We start from the raw sequence: 18165 nt of genomic DNA on the forward strand, positions 1-18165 counted from the left end.
GTGCGTGTTCCTGAAAAGAAAAACAGTGGTACGAATTGGGCGCATTTGACCAAATTCTGAATCGTTCCAGCCACGGTGGTCCCTAAGCCAGGACAGTGCCCTCCCGCCACGGGTTTCGGTATCTGCGCCTTCACCTGTGAGGATGATGGCAGTTGCCAGGGGGCACAGAAATGCTGCAGGACCCCCTGCGGTGGTACCCAGTGCCAGAACCCTCTCTCCAACCTCCCGAGTAAGTATCACTACATGTAAACTCAAACCGGTGATGATTTCGTCATTTCTTTCAAATATCACCATCATACCGAAGACTGCGTGATCATAATTATCCACCGCACATTCAAATATTTGTTTTTGTATTGATTTGTTGTATTCGATTCATTATTATCCGTCAGCTAGTCCACTATTAAGACCATTGGGTCGATGCACTTGTGAATGACTTTCTTGTTATGTTCAAAATTGAACGTTCCATTTACTAAGAGTTTTGTTGTTTGATTCTGAAACCGGTAGACAGCGTACGTTCCAAAATTAAGAATCTCACACCAGAACGGATTATTACTCGAACGATTAGCTACAGACAATGGTGGAGATAATTATATCCTACATGGAGAAGTTAGCACATTACTGAGCTTAGTTTTGATTATGCTATGGTTGTCCGCACGTCCCATCAGCTAAAATGGTCAATCGGTCGACGTAATTATGACTGTTTCGTGTAGTTTGTAATAAAACGTTCTTATAGTAACTACTTTTCTTGTATTTTGATTCATGATATGAATTACACATTAGTTTTAAGGGAATGTAAGCTAGCCAAGCGGTCTCAACCTGGATCCTTTTGTTCGAAGAGTTCAGAATCTCTTGTGTGAATGCTGTGATTCTTGGCGACACAGTTGAAGCACGCTATTAGCCCATGTAAAAGTGCGAACGTAAGTCGCTGCACTATGGGTTAACAAGACAAGAAACCTACATCAAAACAAAATATGACTGTGGAATGAACATCAACATCCCAACTCAAATGCATCTTCGAAAACGATGAATGGCCTCGAATAGTTGCAGATCATTGTTTTGGAAACAAGTGTTATTGACTTGACAATAAAAGTGTTTTCTGTGAAAAGTATCATTTTGAACCAGTATATTTGAAGGACCAATGCATTTGGTACAATATGAATATTCAATTTAAACATAAATGCCTATTTTTTAAAGATTTTATAAAACATAATATCTCATTTGTAAAGGATGTCATGAATGAAAATGGTATTATTATTTCTTTTGAAGATTTATGTCAAAAAGTGGGTTATAAACCATCCAGACAGTTTGAATACAATGCATTATGCACAACACTTAAATCCAGACGTACAGACACATTACCATATCAATATTTTACATGGCAGGATTTCATTATTAATGGTGGTAATATAACATCAACATCCCAACTTTTCAGAATATCTGATGTCACTGTGCCACCAGACTGCAGCGGGTTGTCTTGCTTCGCGCCTTCTGTCCTCAGAGCCAGGAATCTGTCCTTTTGTCCTATGCCCGCCGAACCCACCAACTTATAATTATTAACCAGTGTGTTGTGGGTTGTGACTCTATTCGATTAAGTCACCAAAGTACTGTTGTGTCCCATGTGTTGTTTTGTTCTTCTGTCGTAATTTCAGAGTCAGGAATCTGCCCCCCCCCCCCCCCCTCGCCCTGTTCTATGTTCGTGGAAGCTATCAAATTGCATTTGTAACCAGCGTGTTACATACACAAATTGCTTGTTTGTATATTTGTTTAATTTTTAACAATGTTATCAATTGTGATACACAATTGCTGCTTCTTGTAATGATTAATTTGTGTGGTTTCAGAGCTGGGAACCTGCCCTCCTGTGCTGTGTTCGACCATCCAATCAGCGTGCAATGTTAACCAGTGTAATACCGACAGTGATTGCAGCGACAACCAAAGGTGCTGCGATGCCTGCGGATGCAGAACTTGTTTATCTCCCCTTATCCTACCACCGTCATGCAACACTCTGGTAAGTCTCGGATCAAGCTTGAATCAATATACGCCTTCGGCGCCGTCAACTTGTATCTTCGCAGTCATTTTGTAACCCCCCCTCCAAAGTGAATTGATCCGCCCTTGACTATTGTCCAACACCATGGAAATGAAGCTTAAAAAAATGGTTCGTCGTCTACCCCAGCGTGAAGAAAAAAGGAGGATATTCTGGTCATCAGAAGGGTTTGAAATACCTGGCCTCAAAATTCTAAGAAAACAGTTCTGTCCGTGAGTGAATGGCAGCCATCTTTAAAGTGCTGATCATGCATAATCTCTGTAAAAAAATTAAGCAAGGCCCCAAAAGGTGCCTTGAGATCACACAACAGGATTAAAAACCATGTGCACAGTCTTAATGTATACTAACAAACTGTTTAGAACCACAAATAACTAAATACATCACCACATTGACCAAGAGACAAGCAAATAATTATATGGTTATAACCTTAAAATCAAATCAGCCGTGAATTGTCTCCTTTGTTCAAAAGAAAAATCCTTAAAGTGTTTTACTGTTCGCAATAATTATGGTAGTTTTTTTTTAACGTTCTAACTGCTGTAGTTCCAGACACAATTTTATATAGTGGGAAGGTGGAGTGGCGGGGGAATAACACAGTCTGAGGAGCATACAATGTAGACACCAAGACAGAGGCTGGTGGAATGTGTCCTTTTATGTGAAACTAGCAGTTAAGCCCGGATTCGCCAGGGTGTAAGCGGAGCCCTATACAGAGTGTTAAACGCTCACTATCCAATTATTATCAGCGTTACCTCCCTTGTTTAGATAAAACAAAAAGTAAGAGTTATCTCCCTTACCTTAGCATTTAGAGCCCAGCTTCGTCCGGATTTTTTTCACTTCAACTCTAAATATTATAGTAGAATGATCAGGCATGCCTGCATGATAAGAGTCACCTCCTTTTAATGCATAAAAAAGTAAGAGTTACCTCCCTTAGCTTCTAGAAATTTACGGAATTGTCCAGTTATTTTTTCTTTCTTCATTTCTTCCCCTCATAGGAGCCATACAGAGTCTCTAATATCACTGGTATTATGTGCTTGCTACAGGTGAACGGTAGGCATTGAACTGGCCTTGCATTATATAGGCTGTATTCAATAAAGGGGAGGTCCATAATCTTAGAAAGGAAACAATGACTCAAGAAACTAAAACCCGGGTGCACATCTGTGGCCCCTGGGCAATGTGCATGCACAATATCTTGTACTTACCTTTTGCCATCTCTGAGGTATGGCGACCATAGACAGACACATACACACACACATACACACACACACACACACACACACACACACACACACACACACACACACACACACACACACACACACACACACAATTACATCAAATTTTATATGTGTAATAGATTAGTAGAGACGAAGCAGAGGAAACACAACCACACAAACAACACACAAACCAAGAACAGAGTCAAAGTGTTGTGGTGCTGCAGTAGGCCACAGAAGGGACAACATTTAAATAAAACACTCTAATTGATTTACCTTGCCTATGGTTTTAAGATTGAACGGTTTAATTGCTAAAACTTGTTTTTGTGTGTAAAGGGAAACTACCAGAAAGGCTTTGTCGAAGCCCTATCTTCTGACATAAAAGAGGTCACTTAAAACGAACTTTGATTGACTCGTTTGACAAAACGTTATAAATGGAACGAAGCATTATTTCTTTTGTTTTCTTGCAGATTTGTCCAACAGGCCAGAACTGCATCGATTCTATCGGGGGTCCAAAATGTGTTGCGCTTTGTGGTTCCCAGGTACGATTTTATTGTTATGATACTAAGACATTAATGAGTTGAGATCACAGGACAAACGAATGTTTCGGTTGAATGAAATGAGTCGCGCTTGTTGCCTTAAAACATCTCTGCGGTTTGCCTTAGAACATTCTTGCGGTTCACAAGTTTGGTTGTAATGTTATTGTAATCAACAACAATTAAATTGTAAAACAACCATGTTGAAAGAGATGAAAACATCTTTTTGCGGCTATAACGGCTGAATAAAATGTGTTGCATCAATTAGTGAAACCTTCTTTGAAGTTCACATGTATGATTGTGATTCAAGTACTGGTGACCATAAATGGATAACATTATATGACAACTATTTTGAAGAAGATGGCAAGTATTGTAGCAGCTGTGTGAATTGTGTAGCGCCGGTTCCTGAAACTCCACTGTGTGAAGATAGCAAGACAATGTTGTAATAATGACCATGATAAAGTAAGATTAAGCTCCAACCATAATTAAGGACATGACAAGTGTTGCCGTGACTGTAACGGTTTGTTTGTTTGTTTGCTTAACGCCCAGCCGACCACGAAGGGCCATATTAGGGCGGTGACTGTAACGGTTGCACCAAATATGTTGCGCTAGTCACCTTAGACCCTCCGTGTGGTTCGCAAGCATTACAATTATGGTATTATTTTCACTTTGTGCAATATTTTATCACCTGCAAATAAACCTGTTGATAATGCAAGACTGATTCAGAACTTACTGGAATTATGACTCTTTTTTAACACTTTCTACCCCACCTATGTTGACCAAGTTTTTTTTTAGCCAAGACCAGCTGTGCTGCAGCAGGTCACTCAGAATTGTAGTAACTGTGTAGAAACTGTGTATATCAACACGATGGAATGCAGGCGTTAGATCGAAGTTACAGGAAGCGACTGAAGTGACTGTGTGTACGGATATATCCGTACCAGGTCGGATAGAGCCATATGAGTGGGTACGGATATATCCGTACCTGGGAGACAATGAGTTAAGACGATTTTCCCTGCAAGTGAAATTAAATGTCCATTGCAAGTCAACGTTGAACAGCATGGCTTCCAAAACAGACACATTGGACCAGTTATGTTTGTTTAGAGCATCGAAGCATAATCTAATCAGCTAATTAACTTTGAAGACCTGTTACAGTTTTCACGCTTCATTTGTCACAGAGGTGCCTGCCTGGTGAAGAGTGTCGAGAGCAAGCGACACTTTGCCTTTTCATTAAACCATGCCCCCCTTCGACCTTTACCTGTGTTTCTACAGGTAAGAAGAAACAGATTTCTGTTCTGCGTGGAGTAAGAGGAGCGTGTTCAGTGATGCATCTACCTTATTGTTGTAGTGGTATGGTTTAGTGAGCAGGTTGGAGGTGGCGATTGTCTGACTAAACTCAAGGATGCCCCGTTCGTAAAACGTGTTAAATTACATTCACTTACATGCACCGGTTTTATCAATGCCATGAAATCATTTTAACGTTTAAGAAATTACAACTGGTTTTCTAACTTTACTAAGATGATTTTGTTGAATTTTTTTTCTAATTCATCTTTCCTTTGTGTCAGTACCACAACTATACTAATATAACAATTTGCAAGAAGCAAAACAAAATACAAAGCAATGCAATGCAGCACAACAATTTAAATACGATACAAATTGATACACGGTATTTGTATATTTACTTAAAAACAGAATTTGACCTTCGGAAATCAATTAGTTACACAATTATTACACTTCTACATTGTACTTTTTATGTTTTTATTTCTTTATTCATTCATTCATTCATTTCTTTATTTATTCATTCATTCATCCATCCATTCATTCATTCATTTCTTTTTTTTGCGTATTGATTTATTATTGATTTATTTATTGATTTATCTATTGATTTATTTTTTGATTTATTTATTGATTTATTTACTTCTTTATTTATTTATTGATTTATTTGGCTTACCTTGATCTTTTCATTTCTTGTGTCCACGATTGTCCTGCAGCAATCCAAAACAGACAGTGCCCTACTGCCCGCCCGCCAAGGAGCCTCCAGTGCGACAATCAGTGTGATTTAGACAGCGAGTGTGGTCGTGGTAAAAAGTGTTGTTCCACTTTGTGCGGAGGTACGGCGTGCAACCAGGCTGTCCTTCCGTCCACGTGTGACACCGCTGTGAGTGATGCGTATTGAAACATGTTAAATACAAAAAATCAAGAAGCATGTTAAATACAAAATCAAGAAAGATGTTAAATAACAAATCAAGAAACATGTTAAATAACAAATCAAGAAGCATTAGTTTTTTCATCTCAAATCGAGATATTGCAGACACAGTAAAGTACTGGTAAGAAAATATGTCAATTCTAGATAGTTCAAGTATTACAAAAATGAATACTAAGTAAATTGTAGGTACACTACACATCCAACTGTAACCGTGTGCCGAAACACTACGATCACCTCGGGAAGCGAAGTGCAATCAAACAGGTTTGAAAATGTTAGGGCTAATTTCTTAGCCCTATGAAAACTGTTATGCAAACCCGAAGGTTTCCATGAACATACAGACAATCGGAAACTACCACACCCTATCACAAACAGATTTCCACAAACCACGGGTGTTGACTTTAAAGGCCAACAACTCGGGTGCAGAGTCTGCTGTGAAAGGAGCGGTAGGCTCCCCTGTCACACAACAAAAACATCGTCTTCGTTATCATAACACGTAATTACCATAATGGTAACCATCAATGTCATCGTCATTGTCGTCATTAAAGTTCCATCAGGGGAAGTTAATAATTCACGTGTAAATGAATTGTTTGGACTGAATTTAAGCTCGTACAAGTTCTTTTGAGGCACAAGATAAATGTTCTATTTCTATATTCTAATGAAGTTGTATGCATGTTTACATTTTTCTAATTTCAGACATGCCAAACGACAGAGACCTGCCGAGAGGTGTACGACCTTGACACCGTGACCCCACAGTGCTTTGGTCAGTTTACTTTTCTCCATCACCGCTTCCCTCCCCCTGCTGTTTGTTATAATTATCTGTATTTGGGTTCTGTTGGTCTTTGCTATACAACAAAATTAAGCGAGAAATATTTGAGAAAATGTTGTATTAGAAACATTCGTTTTAATTTTGGGGTTATTCTCCAGAGTTGTGCAATTGTTCCAGGAGAAACCATGTTACGAAGGTGATATTGGTGTTCGTTTACTTAACTGAGACATTTAACCTTACAAATTGATTGTATTGACACATACTGAATCCATATATATCTTGGGAGAAAATCTGTTCCTTTTGTCATGATTATGTGAGCCAAGATATAGTTATAGTTTGAATCTCTCCACTGTCCTTGGTGCCCCCTGCAAACGCTTGCAGATAAGACAGTGAATCAGTGAGGATGACCTCACCAAGAGGGGGATTGGGAAGATATCTAATCAGCATGCAGGCCATACAGATAGTAAAAACATATGCAGAGAAGATGCTGATCTTCTCGTTCAGCTTGTATTTTCGTGTAATATCAAGTCCAGGAATCGACAAGGCAAACCAAAACTTCCCTGAGGGCAGGATATAATCATCTGTAAAGACATGCACGTGGCTGTTGAACCGATTTTCAATCTTTTCTTTTGCCTCTGTTGCTAGCAGCAACGGGTCATCAGCCGTTTTGAGTCAACCTTCGTAGTCCATGATGATATATGGGGCTTTAAGCAGCCATAGAGGTACCCCCCCCCCCCTCAACTCCAAATGACTACGAGGCTGTTATGATCAATAATACACCAAGAGAGTACCCCATTTGTCTCCTAAGCTTTCGTAATTTAAAATTTATTTGAGAAAATGTTCGGACGAACGAAGGATGGACGACAAAAAAACCAGTAGACCTCATTCTTTTGCCAACATTGATTTTTATCTTCATGATCTGTTTACATGTGCAGAGAATCCGTTGGAGTCATCGCAAGACGACCAGTGCAGTGTAGGACTTCCGCTCCTGCGGCTCAACCTCCCATCAGGAGAAATCACCCAGGTCAACTGTGGGGGAGAGAGAGACGCGATTACCTGCCCTGCTGGCTACAGCTGCAAAGTGGGCCAAGGCGGCAGCTTTTCCGTCTGCTGTCGTGACGCAGGTTAGCTTAAAAATGTTTAATGCCATCGGTGTCTATCACAATAACGTAAACAATCGTCTCGTGTTACCAATCGTGGACACTAAATCTGGCCTGGACAATTCCCCCTTCCCCTCCCCCTCTTCCTCACCCACTCAATCTATCCCCCCACCCCCCACCCCCCACCCCACCCCTATCCACTTCCCGGTAACAAGTGTAACACACACACACACACACACACACACACACACACACACACACACACACACACACACACACACACACACACACACACACACACACACACACAAACGCATGTAGGAACGCGCGCACACAGTGATCACGTACAAGAAAGAGACTCACCTTGGAGACAGCGGTGTACCTCGCAGTCTGTTGGGCTTCTACTGTGCACAGAGGTATTATTTTGGAGAGTGTTGTTTGGCTTTCCAGGATACAGAATTTTAATATGCTCACAGTTTTCGTAATTTTGGTTGGACGCTTATTTTTTGTTATCACTTCAAGGGCAGTTCTTTGTTTATATTGTAAATTAACTATTGTGAGTAAAATGTTTGCAATAAATGTTATATACATATTTGTTTTCAAATGATAAGGGACTAAACACCATTACGCTTCTTATCAGATATATGCCAAACATATAAGACTAAAACCTTTTTTTCAAATTTTCTTTCAGCGCAACCTTGTGATCCGGTAAGTAAATTAAGTTCCTACTATTCCCCCCATGTTTTTGAAATGCTGTGTAGGGCAGATATAAGCTTTAATGTAACACAGTAATGCATTACTGAAAAAATGACAATCATGCCTATCTTTCCAGTAGCTATATTTCGTGCGCAAAATCGATTTTCTTTGTTATGGGGGCGAGGACGCCCCCATTCTATACGGATAGTTTAGAGGTTGACCATGGGCAGCGCCATTTTGTTGTGAAATACGTCATCAGTTTGTGTACACAGGAAGTTGTGACATCCGTCACCCTATGGGAGGGGTGAAGGCAACATTGTTCATCTGCAGAAAGTTGTGAAATCCGTCACCCTATGGGAGGGGTGACGTCAAAATTGGTCATCACAGAGTTTGTGTAACACAGGAAGTTGTGAAATACGTCACCCTATGGGAGGGGTGACGTCAAAATTGTTCAACAAAAACATGATATGTCGCATTGTGCAGGGTCAACTGCAACAAACTCAAACCGAGCCATTCATACCTAGCTGTATTTGAGTGACTTATATACCCGACATTTTTATTTCTTATTTTTAGCACAGGTGTAGGAAAAATCATGAACCAAAATGTTATTTATTTTCTAATTTAACATTTTTTTTACAAATATGACCATGGTCTTTTAAACATACAGTGACATTAAACATTGTTATGTTAAAAAAAAGAAATAAGAAAAAAAGCTTTTGTGCACAAATCAGAAAATACATTGTACATTTTACCTACAGGCCAAACAGTGTCTGTTGGCGGCAAAGGGCCCAGCAAGTTGCTATTTTTAGATCGATTAAAAGTTGTCAAGAACAGGCGCTTACATTTGGATGTGTCCACTGATAGTAGGTTTGGTTGTGATCAATCAGAATGATGTAGGAATAAAAATGTATGACAGTTTGGTATGATGACATGTAATTCAAATATGCTGAAATGTAATATTATACATGATATAATATTATTATGGCTGTTGCCATGACCATGAACCCCAAGAAAGGTTTAATGTTATGTAAAATCAAAATACCAAAATCAAGCACCTACTAATCTGATCTACGGTGCGGCTTGGACCTAATATGGATGGACACGCAACTCGCTCAGCCAGCCAGCGCTGCGAGACTTACAGCGGCCAACTTCGCCGCGGCGCGCTCACTGGCTCAGTATTGAACTTGCGTCAAGGCCGATGCGCGTAGATTCCCAGAATGTTTACTTTCGGTTAGATTCTTCGACAGCATTCGCAGAGGTGACTGCCGTATTGTGTACCGCAGTCAGAAGTAATTTATTACTTTTGGGAGTTTAGTAACGTGATATCAGTTTTCAATTGTTCGTTCACTTATATTGCTTTCAGATTTAACACACAAGAAACAGTAGCACGGTTTTCGTTGCGAAAATGTGCATTGGCAGTGCTACGCGATCGAATTGTGTATTATGTACACGCGGTGTTCTTCTGGAAAAGACCGCGTCAGTCGTTCAGCCCGCGACCGGTGGGATGGGGGGGTTCACATGGTTTGTTTGTTTCAGAACCACACCCATATACACACATTTCACATGTAAACCATTTGTCCGCCCCCTGTCGATATTTATCGACTAAGTTCCTTGTTTCTATTTTGCGACTGGTTGACTGGATGACTGATCGTATCACCCAGAGTGATTGTGTAGAGCTGTACGCGCGCGTGTGTGTGTGTGTGTGTGTGTGTGTGTGTGTGTGTGTGTGTGTGTGTGTTTTAATCTAACTCAGCACAGAAAACAACACGTATAAAAAGCTATTACTATTGGCAGTTACAGTAAAAATGAATATTTCCGAATCACTTGTTTGCACCGGTATTTTTCCCTGAATTCCACCCCTGCTAATTGCTTGATGTCTGTCAGTTTGACAGCTAGTATTGGGTTGCATTGATCTATTGACAATGGATGCCATTTCAGCCCTGTGGTCCGGGACAGGAATGTGAGACGGTACAAATCAACTGTTTTGTTCCTCCCTGCCCGCCCACGCCGCGATGCGTGGCTCAAGGTTAGTATGTAGAGCAAACCACACTACTGTGTGTGTGTATCTGTCTGTCTCAATCTGTCAATGATTGTCTGTGTCTGAATTAATCATTAATCATTAATCATTAACTCATTCAGGGGCGGACGAGGGGGGGGGGGGTTTCTGGGGTTTCCGGAAACCCCCCCCCAGCCAAAAAATAAAAATATTTTTGTGTGTTTTTTTGGGTTGAGTTTCAATTTTTGGGGTATTAATCAGTGACAAAATCTGCTGCCTGAAACTGGTAATGATCATCCTCAGAATGCACCAGATTGCACCATTTTGCATCCTTTTTTTCAACATTTTCCGGGGGTGCATGCCCCCTAACCCCCCAAGCAAGCTAGGCGCTTTGCGCCGTCGGCTCGGCGCTTCGCGCCTTCACACCCATATCTTCACAATATACTTTTGGAAACCCCCCCCCCCCCCCCATAAAATGAACTGATCCCGCATTCGCTTGTGGAAGTGCTTCTTTTGGCAACAACACCTGCACCATAGTGAGAAACAATCATGTCAAATAACCATGCTGTGCAGAGGGAAAGGCGACGCCAACAACTGCCTTTAACTTAAGAAAATTGGCAAAACAACCGAATAGACAATGGTTGTCCTCTTCTTCTTCTTCTACGGTCATGCACGAGTGGATTTTTACGTGGATTGCAGGATCTTGTCCGTGCGCACTTTGTCTTGTGCTTGCGTGTACACGCGAAGGGGGATAAGGCACTAGCAGGTTTACACATAAGTTGAACTGGGAGATCGGAAAAATCTCCACCCTTAACCCACCAGCGGCCGAGATTCGAACCCACGACCTTCCGCTTGGAAGGCCGGCGTTTTACCACTAGGCCACTGCGCCCGTCAAGACGATGTTTGAAAATAACTGTCAAGTGTTTGTAGGTATTGAAGGAATTTCTTTCCCTTGTGTCCGTAGAAACACTGAGGCAAGCTTACAATGCCGGGTGCAGCTTGTCTAAGTGTTTTTATGGGAAAGCAAGGAGAAACGCAGGAAAGGTCTTCCACAGCCCAGTTATTTCCGAAATTGTGACCCTCCACCACGGAATGAGTCGCATGTCACCTTTCCATAATTTTCATATTTTTACATTTTCCTAAAGAGTTTCTTATGCTCTATCCAGTGGTGAAACCCGTTTTAGAAAAGAGCGAAAACTGTTTGAGTTATACGCCTGTGACTAAGGTGACCCTCACACTGTTACTAGACACTCCCCAGACTTATATTAATTAAACCTAGCGCAGAACCGCGCGAGGTGACATGCGACTCATTTCGTGGTGGAGGGTCACAATTCGTGTGTAACGAATTAATTTGCCAGCGCGTAGTAGTGTTCCTTTTGGACCAAACATCTGAACCATAGGAGGAAATCATTATTTCAAGTAACCATGCTATACTTAACTGCCTTTAAAGGTGGTCGTCTACATTTTTGCTTTTTTTCAATAATCTTATGGTTAGATTTCGATACAAAATTATGTCAAATGATGAATGAACCATGGGGAAAAAAGTTATAGAAAAAAAATATGTAAAAAAAGATTTTGTTTTTGGGTAGCGTGACTCACGCTTCCAATATTTTGCTTTCTGTTTGCTGAGAACATGTGCTTTGCCAAAAAATACTGACCAATCAAATTCATGCTCCTGTACTTATAGCCACGCCCAAACAAGTGCAGCAACAGTTTGAGACTGGAGCGCTGTCCACGCTTTTTTTTAAACGCACGAAATGCACGGGATTTGAGAGGAGTTTTGCGCTTGGCATTTTCCAAAAAAGGATATCCTACTATGAGTACTACGCTGGAATACTACAATGAATTTTCAAACGGCTACACTGGCTTCGTCTTTCCTGATCGAAAGGGGGTGTATTGTTGATATTTGTAGATAATAGACTCTGCATTGTAATTGTCAAATGGCGATTTCGGTATAAAAATGTAGACAAGGACCTTTAACTTCGGAAAAGTGTCGAAACAACTGCCAAAATTGCAGAAACTCTCATGAACATTCTGACGAATGTGGCCAAGCAGATATATCACTGAACATTTGTTTAGTATGTCGCACGGAAAGGGTTAAACATTAATTTAATATCAAATAATTTCCCTGCGCTTTGTGTGTGTGTGTTCAAGTGACAGACATTTGCCAGCTGCCAAAAGAAGTCGGCCCATGCGAAGCATTGGTACCAAGCTTCTTCTTCAACTCTGCCACGCAGCAGTGTGAGTCGTTCGTCTTCGGTGGATGTAGCGGAAACAAAAACAGGTTTTCCACCCTGGCTGAATGCGTCGCCGCTTGTCCCTCAAGTAAGAATTAGGAATTCATTCGTTGGGCATACACACCTGCACCGTCGTGAGAAATCAATATGTCAAATAACCATGCTGTACTGTAAGAAAACGTGACGCCAAGAACTGCCTTAAAACATTATGTATTTCTACTTACTTGATACAGCAAAGCTCTTAAATGGACTTTATTTTTTATGTTTTAATGTTTAATTTAATTTTTTTTAATTTAAAAAAAGAAGTTGTTTGTTGTTGCATTAATCAGTGTTTAATTAAACTGTTTGACGTTTTATTTCAGAAGTAGCAATCTGTCCCCAGTTCCGATGCCCTGACCGTCAGTGTACAGCTACAGATGAGTGTCAGCGCGACCTTGACTGCAAGGGAAACCTGAAATGCTGCAAGGACTGCTCGGGATGTCGGAAGTGTCTGACTCCCACTCTTGTATCTCCCCCTCCTCTCTCCTGTCTCACTGTGGTGAGTACCTAATGTACAGTACTCGTTTGTTGAGAACTTTAGTATTCGACTTGAGTATAAGACTTTGTTTTATTTGTTTATTTGTGATTTTTTTTTTGGGGGGGGTCAAAAGATGATGTCCGGAAATAACTCTGTCGGGTTATTCTGGTTGGTCGAAGAGTTGCTTTTTCTTGGTAACACTGAGGGAAATAATCCCACGTGACATTGTAGACCAAAACCCAGCGAGAGGCGTGACTTCACACGTGGTCGGCGATCTGTGCACCGAGGCACGCAACCGCATCGTCATTTAATTTTGTTTCAATTCATTTACTTAATTACCCCATTTCTGGGACATTCGGATCTCTCTGTGAGATGTATTGCCTCTCAATGTTTTCAATGAAACACAACCTATACAAATCCGACAGAGTTCTTTCCAGAATTCAAATACTACTGCTACTACTACTACTAGAATCCAAATATTACTACGACTGCTGCTGCTGCTGGTGCTGCTGCTACTACTACTACTACTACTACTACTACTACTACTACTACTACTACTACTACTACTACTACTACTACTACTACTACTACTACTACTATTACTACTAATAATTATAATTATAAGAAGGGTATTCATATGGTGCAAATCCTAACATAGTTCTAAGTGCCTTACAAAAGTAATAACACACAAAATGTTTGCTACTCTTGTAAAAGACAGGCATTTTGACTGATTTGGACTACTTTGTCTTCGGCGTTTTGGGGTACCGGGTGTAGCTTAGACCATGATCTATTGGTATATATAATACTTATATTTCAACGTGTGTATAGTTTAACTACACTGTTAATCTAAGACTGTATTGAGCGATCGCATCAGTCTCTTAAGTGTAGGATGAGTTTGCATACACTTTTTTCGTAAGTATACGAAATTGTCAATTGTTTAAATTTTGAGTGAAATATGAGTAGTGACTTACAGGACTTTTCATGTTGATTTCAGAAATGTTCTCTTGGATTTGAGTGCATTGAAACTCCGCAAGGACCTAACTGTGTTCCCCAGAGTGAGTTCCTTTTACTTCTTATCTCTTCACTTTCTGTCTGTCTGTTTGTTGATCTGCTACTCGTTGGCGAACTCTTGGCTGTCAACACACCGTCGTTATCTGCCCTCCCCCCTCTCTCCCTCTCTCCCTCCCTCCCTCCCTCTCTCTCTCTCTCTCTCTCTCTCTCTCTCTCTCTCTCTCTCTCTCTCTCTCTCTCTCTTTCTAACACACACACATTCTCCTTTCCCAGTATGAAGTTGACCTGGAAATTAAAGCGTTACGTAATACATCGTAGCAGAGGCCAAGAAGGATAGTAGGCTTTATGCTGTTAATGATTGCACAAGACCTACCTGGCGGATGGGTGTTTGTGTGGCAGAATAGCTATAATCAAAACATACACTTGCAATTTGGTCACAATGCAGCAAAATGGCTGTTCTATCTGATGCACTCATTTGTGTGTGTCAATACTAATTATATCTATACATAAAAATTAAATCAACATAATTATGTGTTGTCGGCCAACGCATAATATGCAAAGCAGTTTGGACACATTTTCTCTCAAACCAATCATTATTTAAGCTTGTTATTTGGTTTTTAGTTAAATAAGATGAGTATCTATGGCATGAAGTAAAATCAGCCTCCTGTGTTTAAGTTTAGTTGGTGTCGCATAATCTCATATTAGCGCAAAATTATGTCTTCATATTCACCCAAATGAAAAATACTTGCTCACACAATATTCAAGGGATTGCCTTGATTTTACTTCATGCCATAAATATCCCTTCTAGCTCTGATCATACCAAATTTGAAGTGTGTATGTCTAAAAGTGTACAAATTCTGGCGTCCAAACTAAGCACAAATGACAATTTTCGTCAAAATCGGCAACAGCAAACTGTAATGATAATGAACATGAAACTTACAGTCTTAAGTCAATGACCACCTGGCAGGTATGGATTGCCTTCCCTCTCTGCTTGGTCTTCATCTCTTCTTGTAATGTCTTATTTATGTGCATCTGACTGCTGTTTCTAACAGGCGGTGGAAGGTTCATTACCCCGCAAAAGGGTTGTAGTTCTGCCAAATCCCCTCCAATACAGCGCACGATGGTTCACTGAGTGTACTTGTAGATTGCCTGCAGGTATTTGGGGACATGAAGGGAACAACTGCTGTCTGTCACAAAGTGGATTTTCACAGTGGAATGCAAACTCATTACCTAGCCCTTTCCTGCTAACTTCAAATAGTGTTACAGTGCCATGGCAAAAAGCACACAAAAGCTGTGACGCAATGTTTGCATTCAAAATGCTTATGTCCACCATCCTATACCCCCCAATATCCTGATCAAGTGTCAGTCTGTGAGTTCGACAGATTGACTAAATGTATTAACTTGGCTTCACGCTACTTGTTTTTGTTAAAGTGACAGACATTTGCCAGCTACCATCAGAAGTCGGCCCATGCAAAGCATCGCTTCCAAGATTCTTCTTCAACTCGGCCACACAGCAGTGCGAGTCGTTCACCTACGGGGGCTGTGGCGGCAATGCCAACAGGTTCTCCACCTTGAGTGAATGCAACGCGGCTTGTTCTGCGGGTGAGAATAGACGATGTTTGGAAATAACTCTGTCAAGTGTCTATGGGTTTTGGAAGAGTTGCTTTCCCTTGTTTCCCCAGAAACACCGAGGCAAGCTAATCTACAGTGTCATGTGTAGCTTGCCTCAGTGTTTCTATTAAAGAGCAATGACAACCAAGGGGAAGCAACTCTTCCACAACTCAATCAAATCGACAGAGGTTTTTTTTCTCCCGAAATTCGTGTATAACGAATTAATTTGCCAGCCCGTAGTAGTGTTCCTTTTGGACCAAACATCTGAACCATAGGAGAAAATGATTATGTCCAATAACCATGCTGTACTTACACTGCCTAAAACTTCGCAAAATTGTTGAAACAACTTGTTGAAAACAATCTTCCAAAATTGCTGAAACGTTCATGGACATTTCGAAGAATGTGGCCAAGCAAATAAATTATGTAACATTTTTTAAGTGAGTTACAAGGAATGAGTCAAACTTTAATTTGATATCGCGGAAGAGTTAGACCTTTTCGCTACTGACACAGTTTTAATGCCAGTACCTAATAGTTTTTGTTTTGTTTATAAGTGTGTTCATTGGACAAAGAGGATGATGAGAATGTTAGTACCAATCTTTGACATTTTGTTTAACAGAAGTGTGTTCACTGATCACAAAGCGGTTGGCGAGAAATGCAATGCCAGTCTTTGACATTTCGTATATAGAAGTATGTTCACTGATCACAAAGAGGTTGGCGAGAAATGCAAGGACAGTCTTTGATATTTCTTGTATAGAAGTGTGTTCACGGTACAAAGAGGTTGCCGAGAAATGCAATGCCAGTCTTTGACATTTCTTGTATAGAAGTGTGTTCACTGATCACAAAGAGGTTGGCGAGAAATGCAATGACACTCTTTGATATTTCTTGTATAGAAGTGTGTTCACTGCAAAAAGAGGTTGGCGAGAAATGCAATGACAGTCTTTGATATTTGGTTTAAGCATGTTTTATTCAATTTCTCATACACACGTTTCAAACAATAACAACATTAAGAACGTTAACAAGCAGATTGCTTATGGACACGTTCTTGAAATGATAATCAATACACATTCCGATAGCAAAACAAGGTGAACAAGTGATAGCTTCAACACTTATCTTGATAATCTTTCATTATATTTTATACAAATAAGATGAAGAGAGAGGGAGAGAGAGAGAGAGAGAGAGAGAGAGAGAGAGAGAGAGAGAGAGAGAGAGAGAGAGAGAGAGAGAGAGAATGCCTGGCTGCATTAATTGCACAGTTAATATAATATAGTCTTGAACAACAAAGAATATTTTCGTGTTCAAAGATAGAGTTAAATCAGTATTTTCAAACAAGAGTGTTTTGCAGTCTAGAACGTGTGTTGGCAGACTATTGAATAAAATGGTTCTTTTCTTTTTTTCTTTATTTGGTGTTTAACGTCGTTTTCAAACATTCAAGGTGATATCGCGACGGGATAAAATGGTTCTATGTTCTTTAAATTTTGGACAGTGTAACAAGAGATGTTCAGAATCTTCCGGGCATGCTCCACACGTACATTCTAAATTATCAGAGAGGTGTCGGTTAACTAAGTCTTGTTGCAAATCGCTCATGTTTAATCTCAACCTGCTGTGAAATACCTGTGCCTGGCGGTTGCCTAAATAATAATACTGTGGAACAACAACATCTCCATCGGTCAAATACCTTTTAAATTCACCAACTGACTGCGTTTGTTGTATATTTTCTGGAAGATTATTCCACAAAGCTGTCGTTGAAGGAAAACATGAAGATTTATATAACTCACTTCTGCACAATGGAACCTTACGTTCAAGAGGGCGTCGTCTGTGGTAAGGATTTACATCGGAAACCAGGACCGGCAGTTTGGAATATAAATATTCTGGGGTTAAACGATTTACAATTTTATAATACAGCAAAAGTTTATGACGACGTCGCCTATCTTTCAAGGACACAAAACCCGATTCGTTATACAGTTGTTGGTGGCTTGTGCCACGTACTGCACCTACAATGATTAAGATTGCATCGAGATGCAATGTCTCCAACTCGTCTGCCAAACACTGTGTACAGTTATCCCAAATAACGTCCGCGTAATAAAACAATGGTAACATAAAGGATTTATATATAACTTCAAGTGATTTTTTGTTTAAATGATGTTTGAATAAACCAAAACACGCAATTGACTTTCTACATTTAGCAATTCGACTTTTTATGCGGGAATCCCATTTACAATTACCTTGTAGAATGACGCCAAGGT

At 40.3% G+C, this 18165-nt stretch overlaps 1 protein-coding gene across 4 annotated transcripts in view; it reads left to right on the forward strand.

Annotated features, from left to right (window-relative positions):
- LOC138962926 (papilin-like) overlaps positions 1 to 18165 on the forward strand; it is a 92372-nt gene that overhangs the window by 68013 nt on the left and 6194 nt on the right. For 3 of the 4 annotated variants that reach the window (XM_070334883.1, XM_070334884.1, XM_070334886.1), the window contains 13 exons: positions 71 to 229; positions 1839 to 2005; positions 3720 to 3791; positions 4961 to 5054; positions 5774 to 5940; positions 6682 to 6748; positions 7690 to 7878; positions 8546 to 8562; positions 10489 to 10576; positions 12701 to 12871; positions 13146 to 13321; positions 14295 to 14355; positions 15743 to 15913. In XM_070334883.1, the coding sequence (XP_070190984.1) occupies positions 71 to 229; positions 1839 to 2005; positions 3720 to 3791; positions 4961 to 5054; positions 5774 to 5940; positions 6682 to 6748; positions 7690 to 7878; positions 8546 to 8562; positions 10489 to 10576; positions 12701 to 12871; positions 13146 to 13321; positions 14295 to 14355; positions 15743 to 15913 (1599 nt within the window). The remainder of the gene's footprint in view (positions 1 to 70; positions 230 to 1838; positions 2006 to 3719; positions 3792 to 4960; positions 5055 to 5773; positions 5941 to 6681; positions 6749 to 7689; positions 7879 to 8545; positions 8563 to 10488; positions 10577 to 12700; positions 12872 to 13145; positions 13322 to 14294; positions 14356 to 15742; positions 15914 to 18165) is intronic. The other variant, XM_070334885.1, reaches the window with a different exon arrangement.

This window comes from Littorina saxatilis, linkage group LG3 (assembly GCF_037325665.1).
Source record: "Littorina saxatilis isolate snail1 linkage group LG3, US_GU_Lsax_2.0, whole genome shotgun sequence".
Taxonomy (NCBI): Eukaryota; Metazoa; Mollusca; class Gastropoda; order Littorinimorpha; family Littorinidae; genus Littorina; species Littorina saxatilis.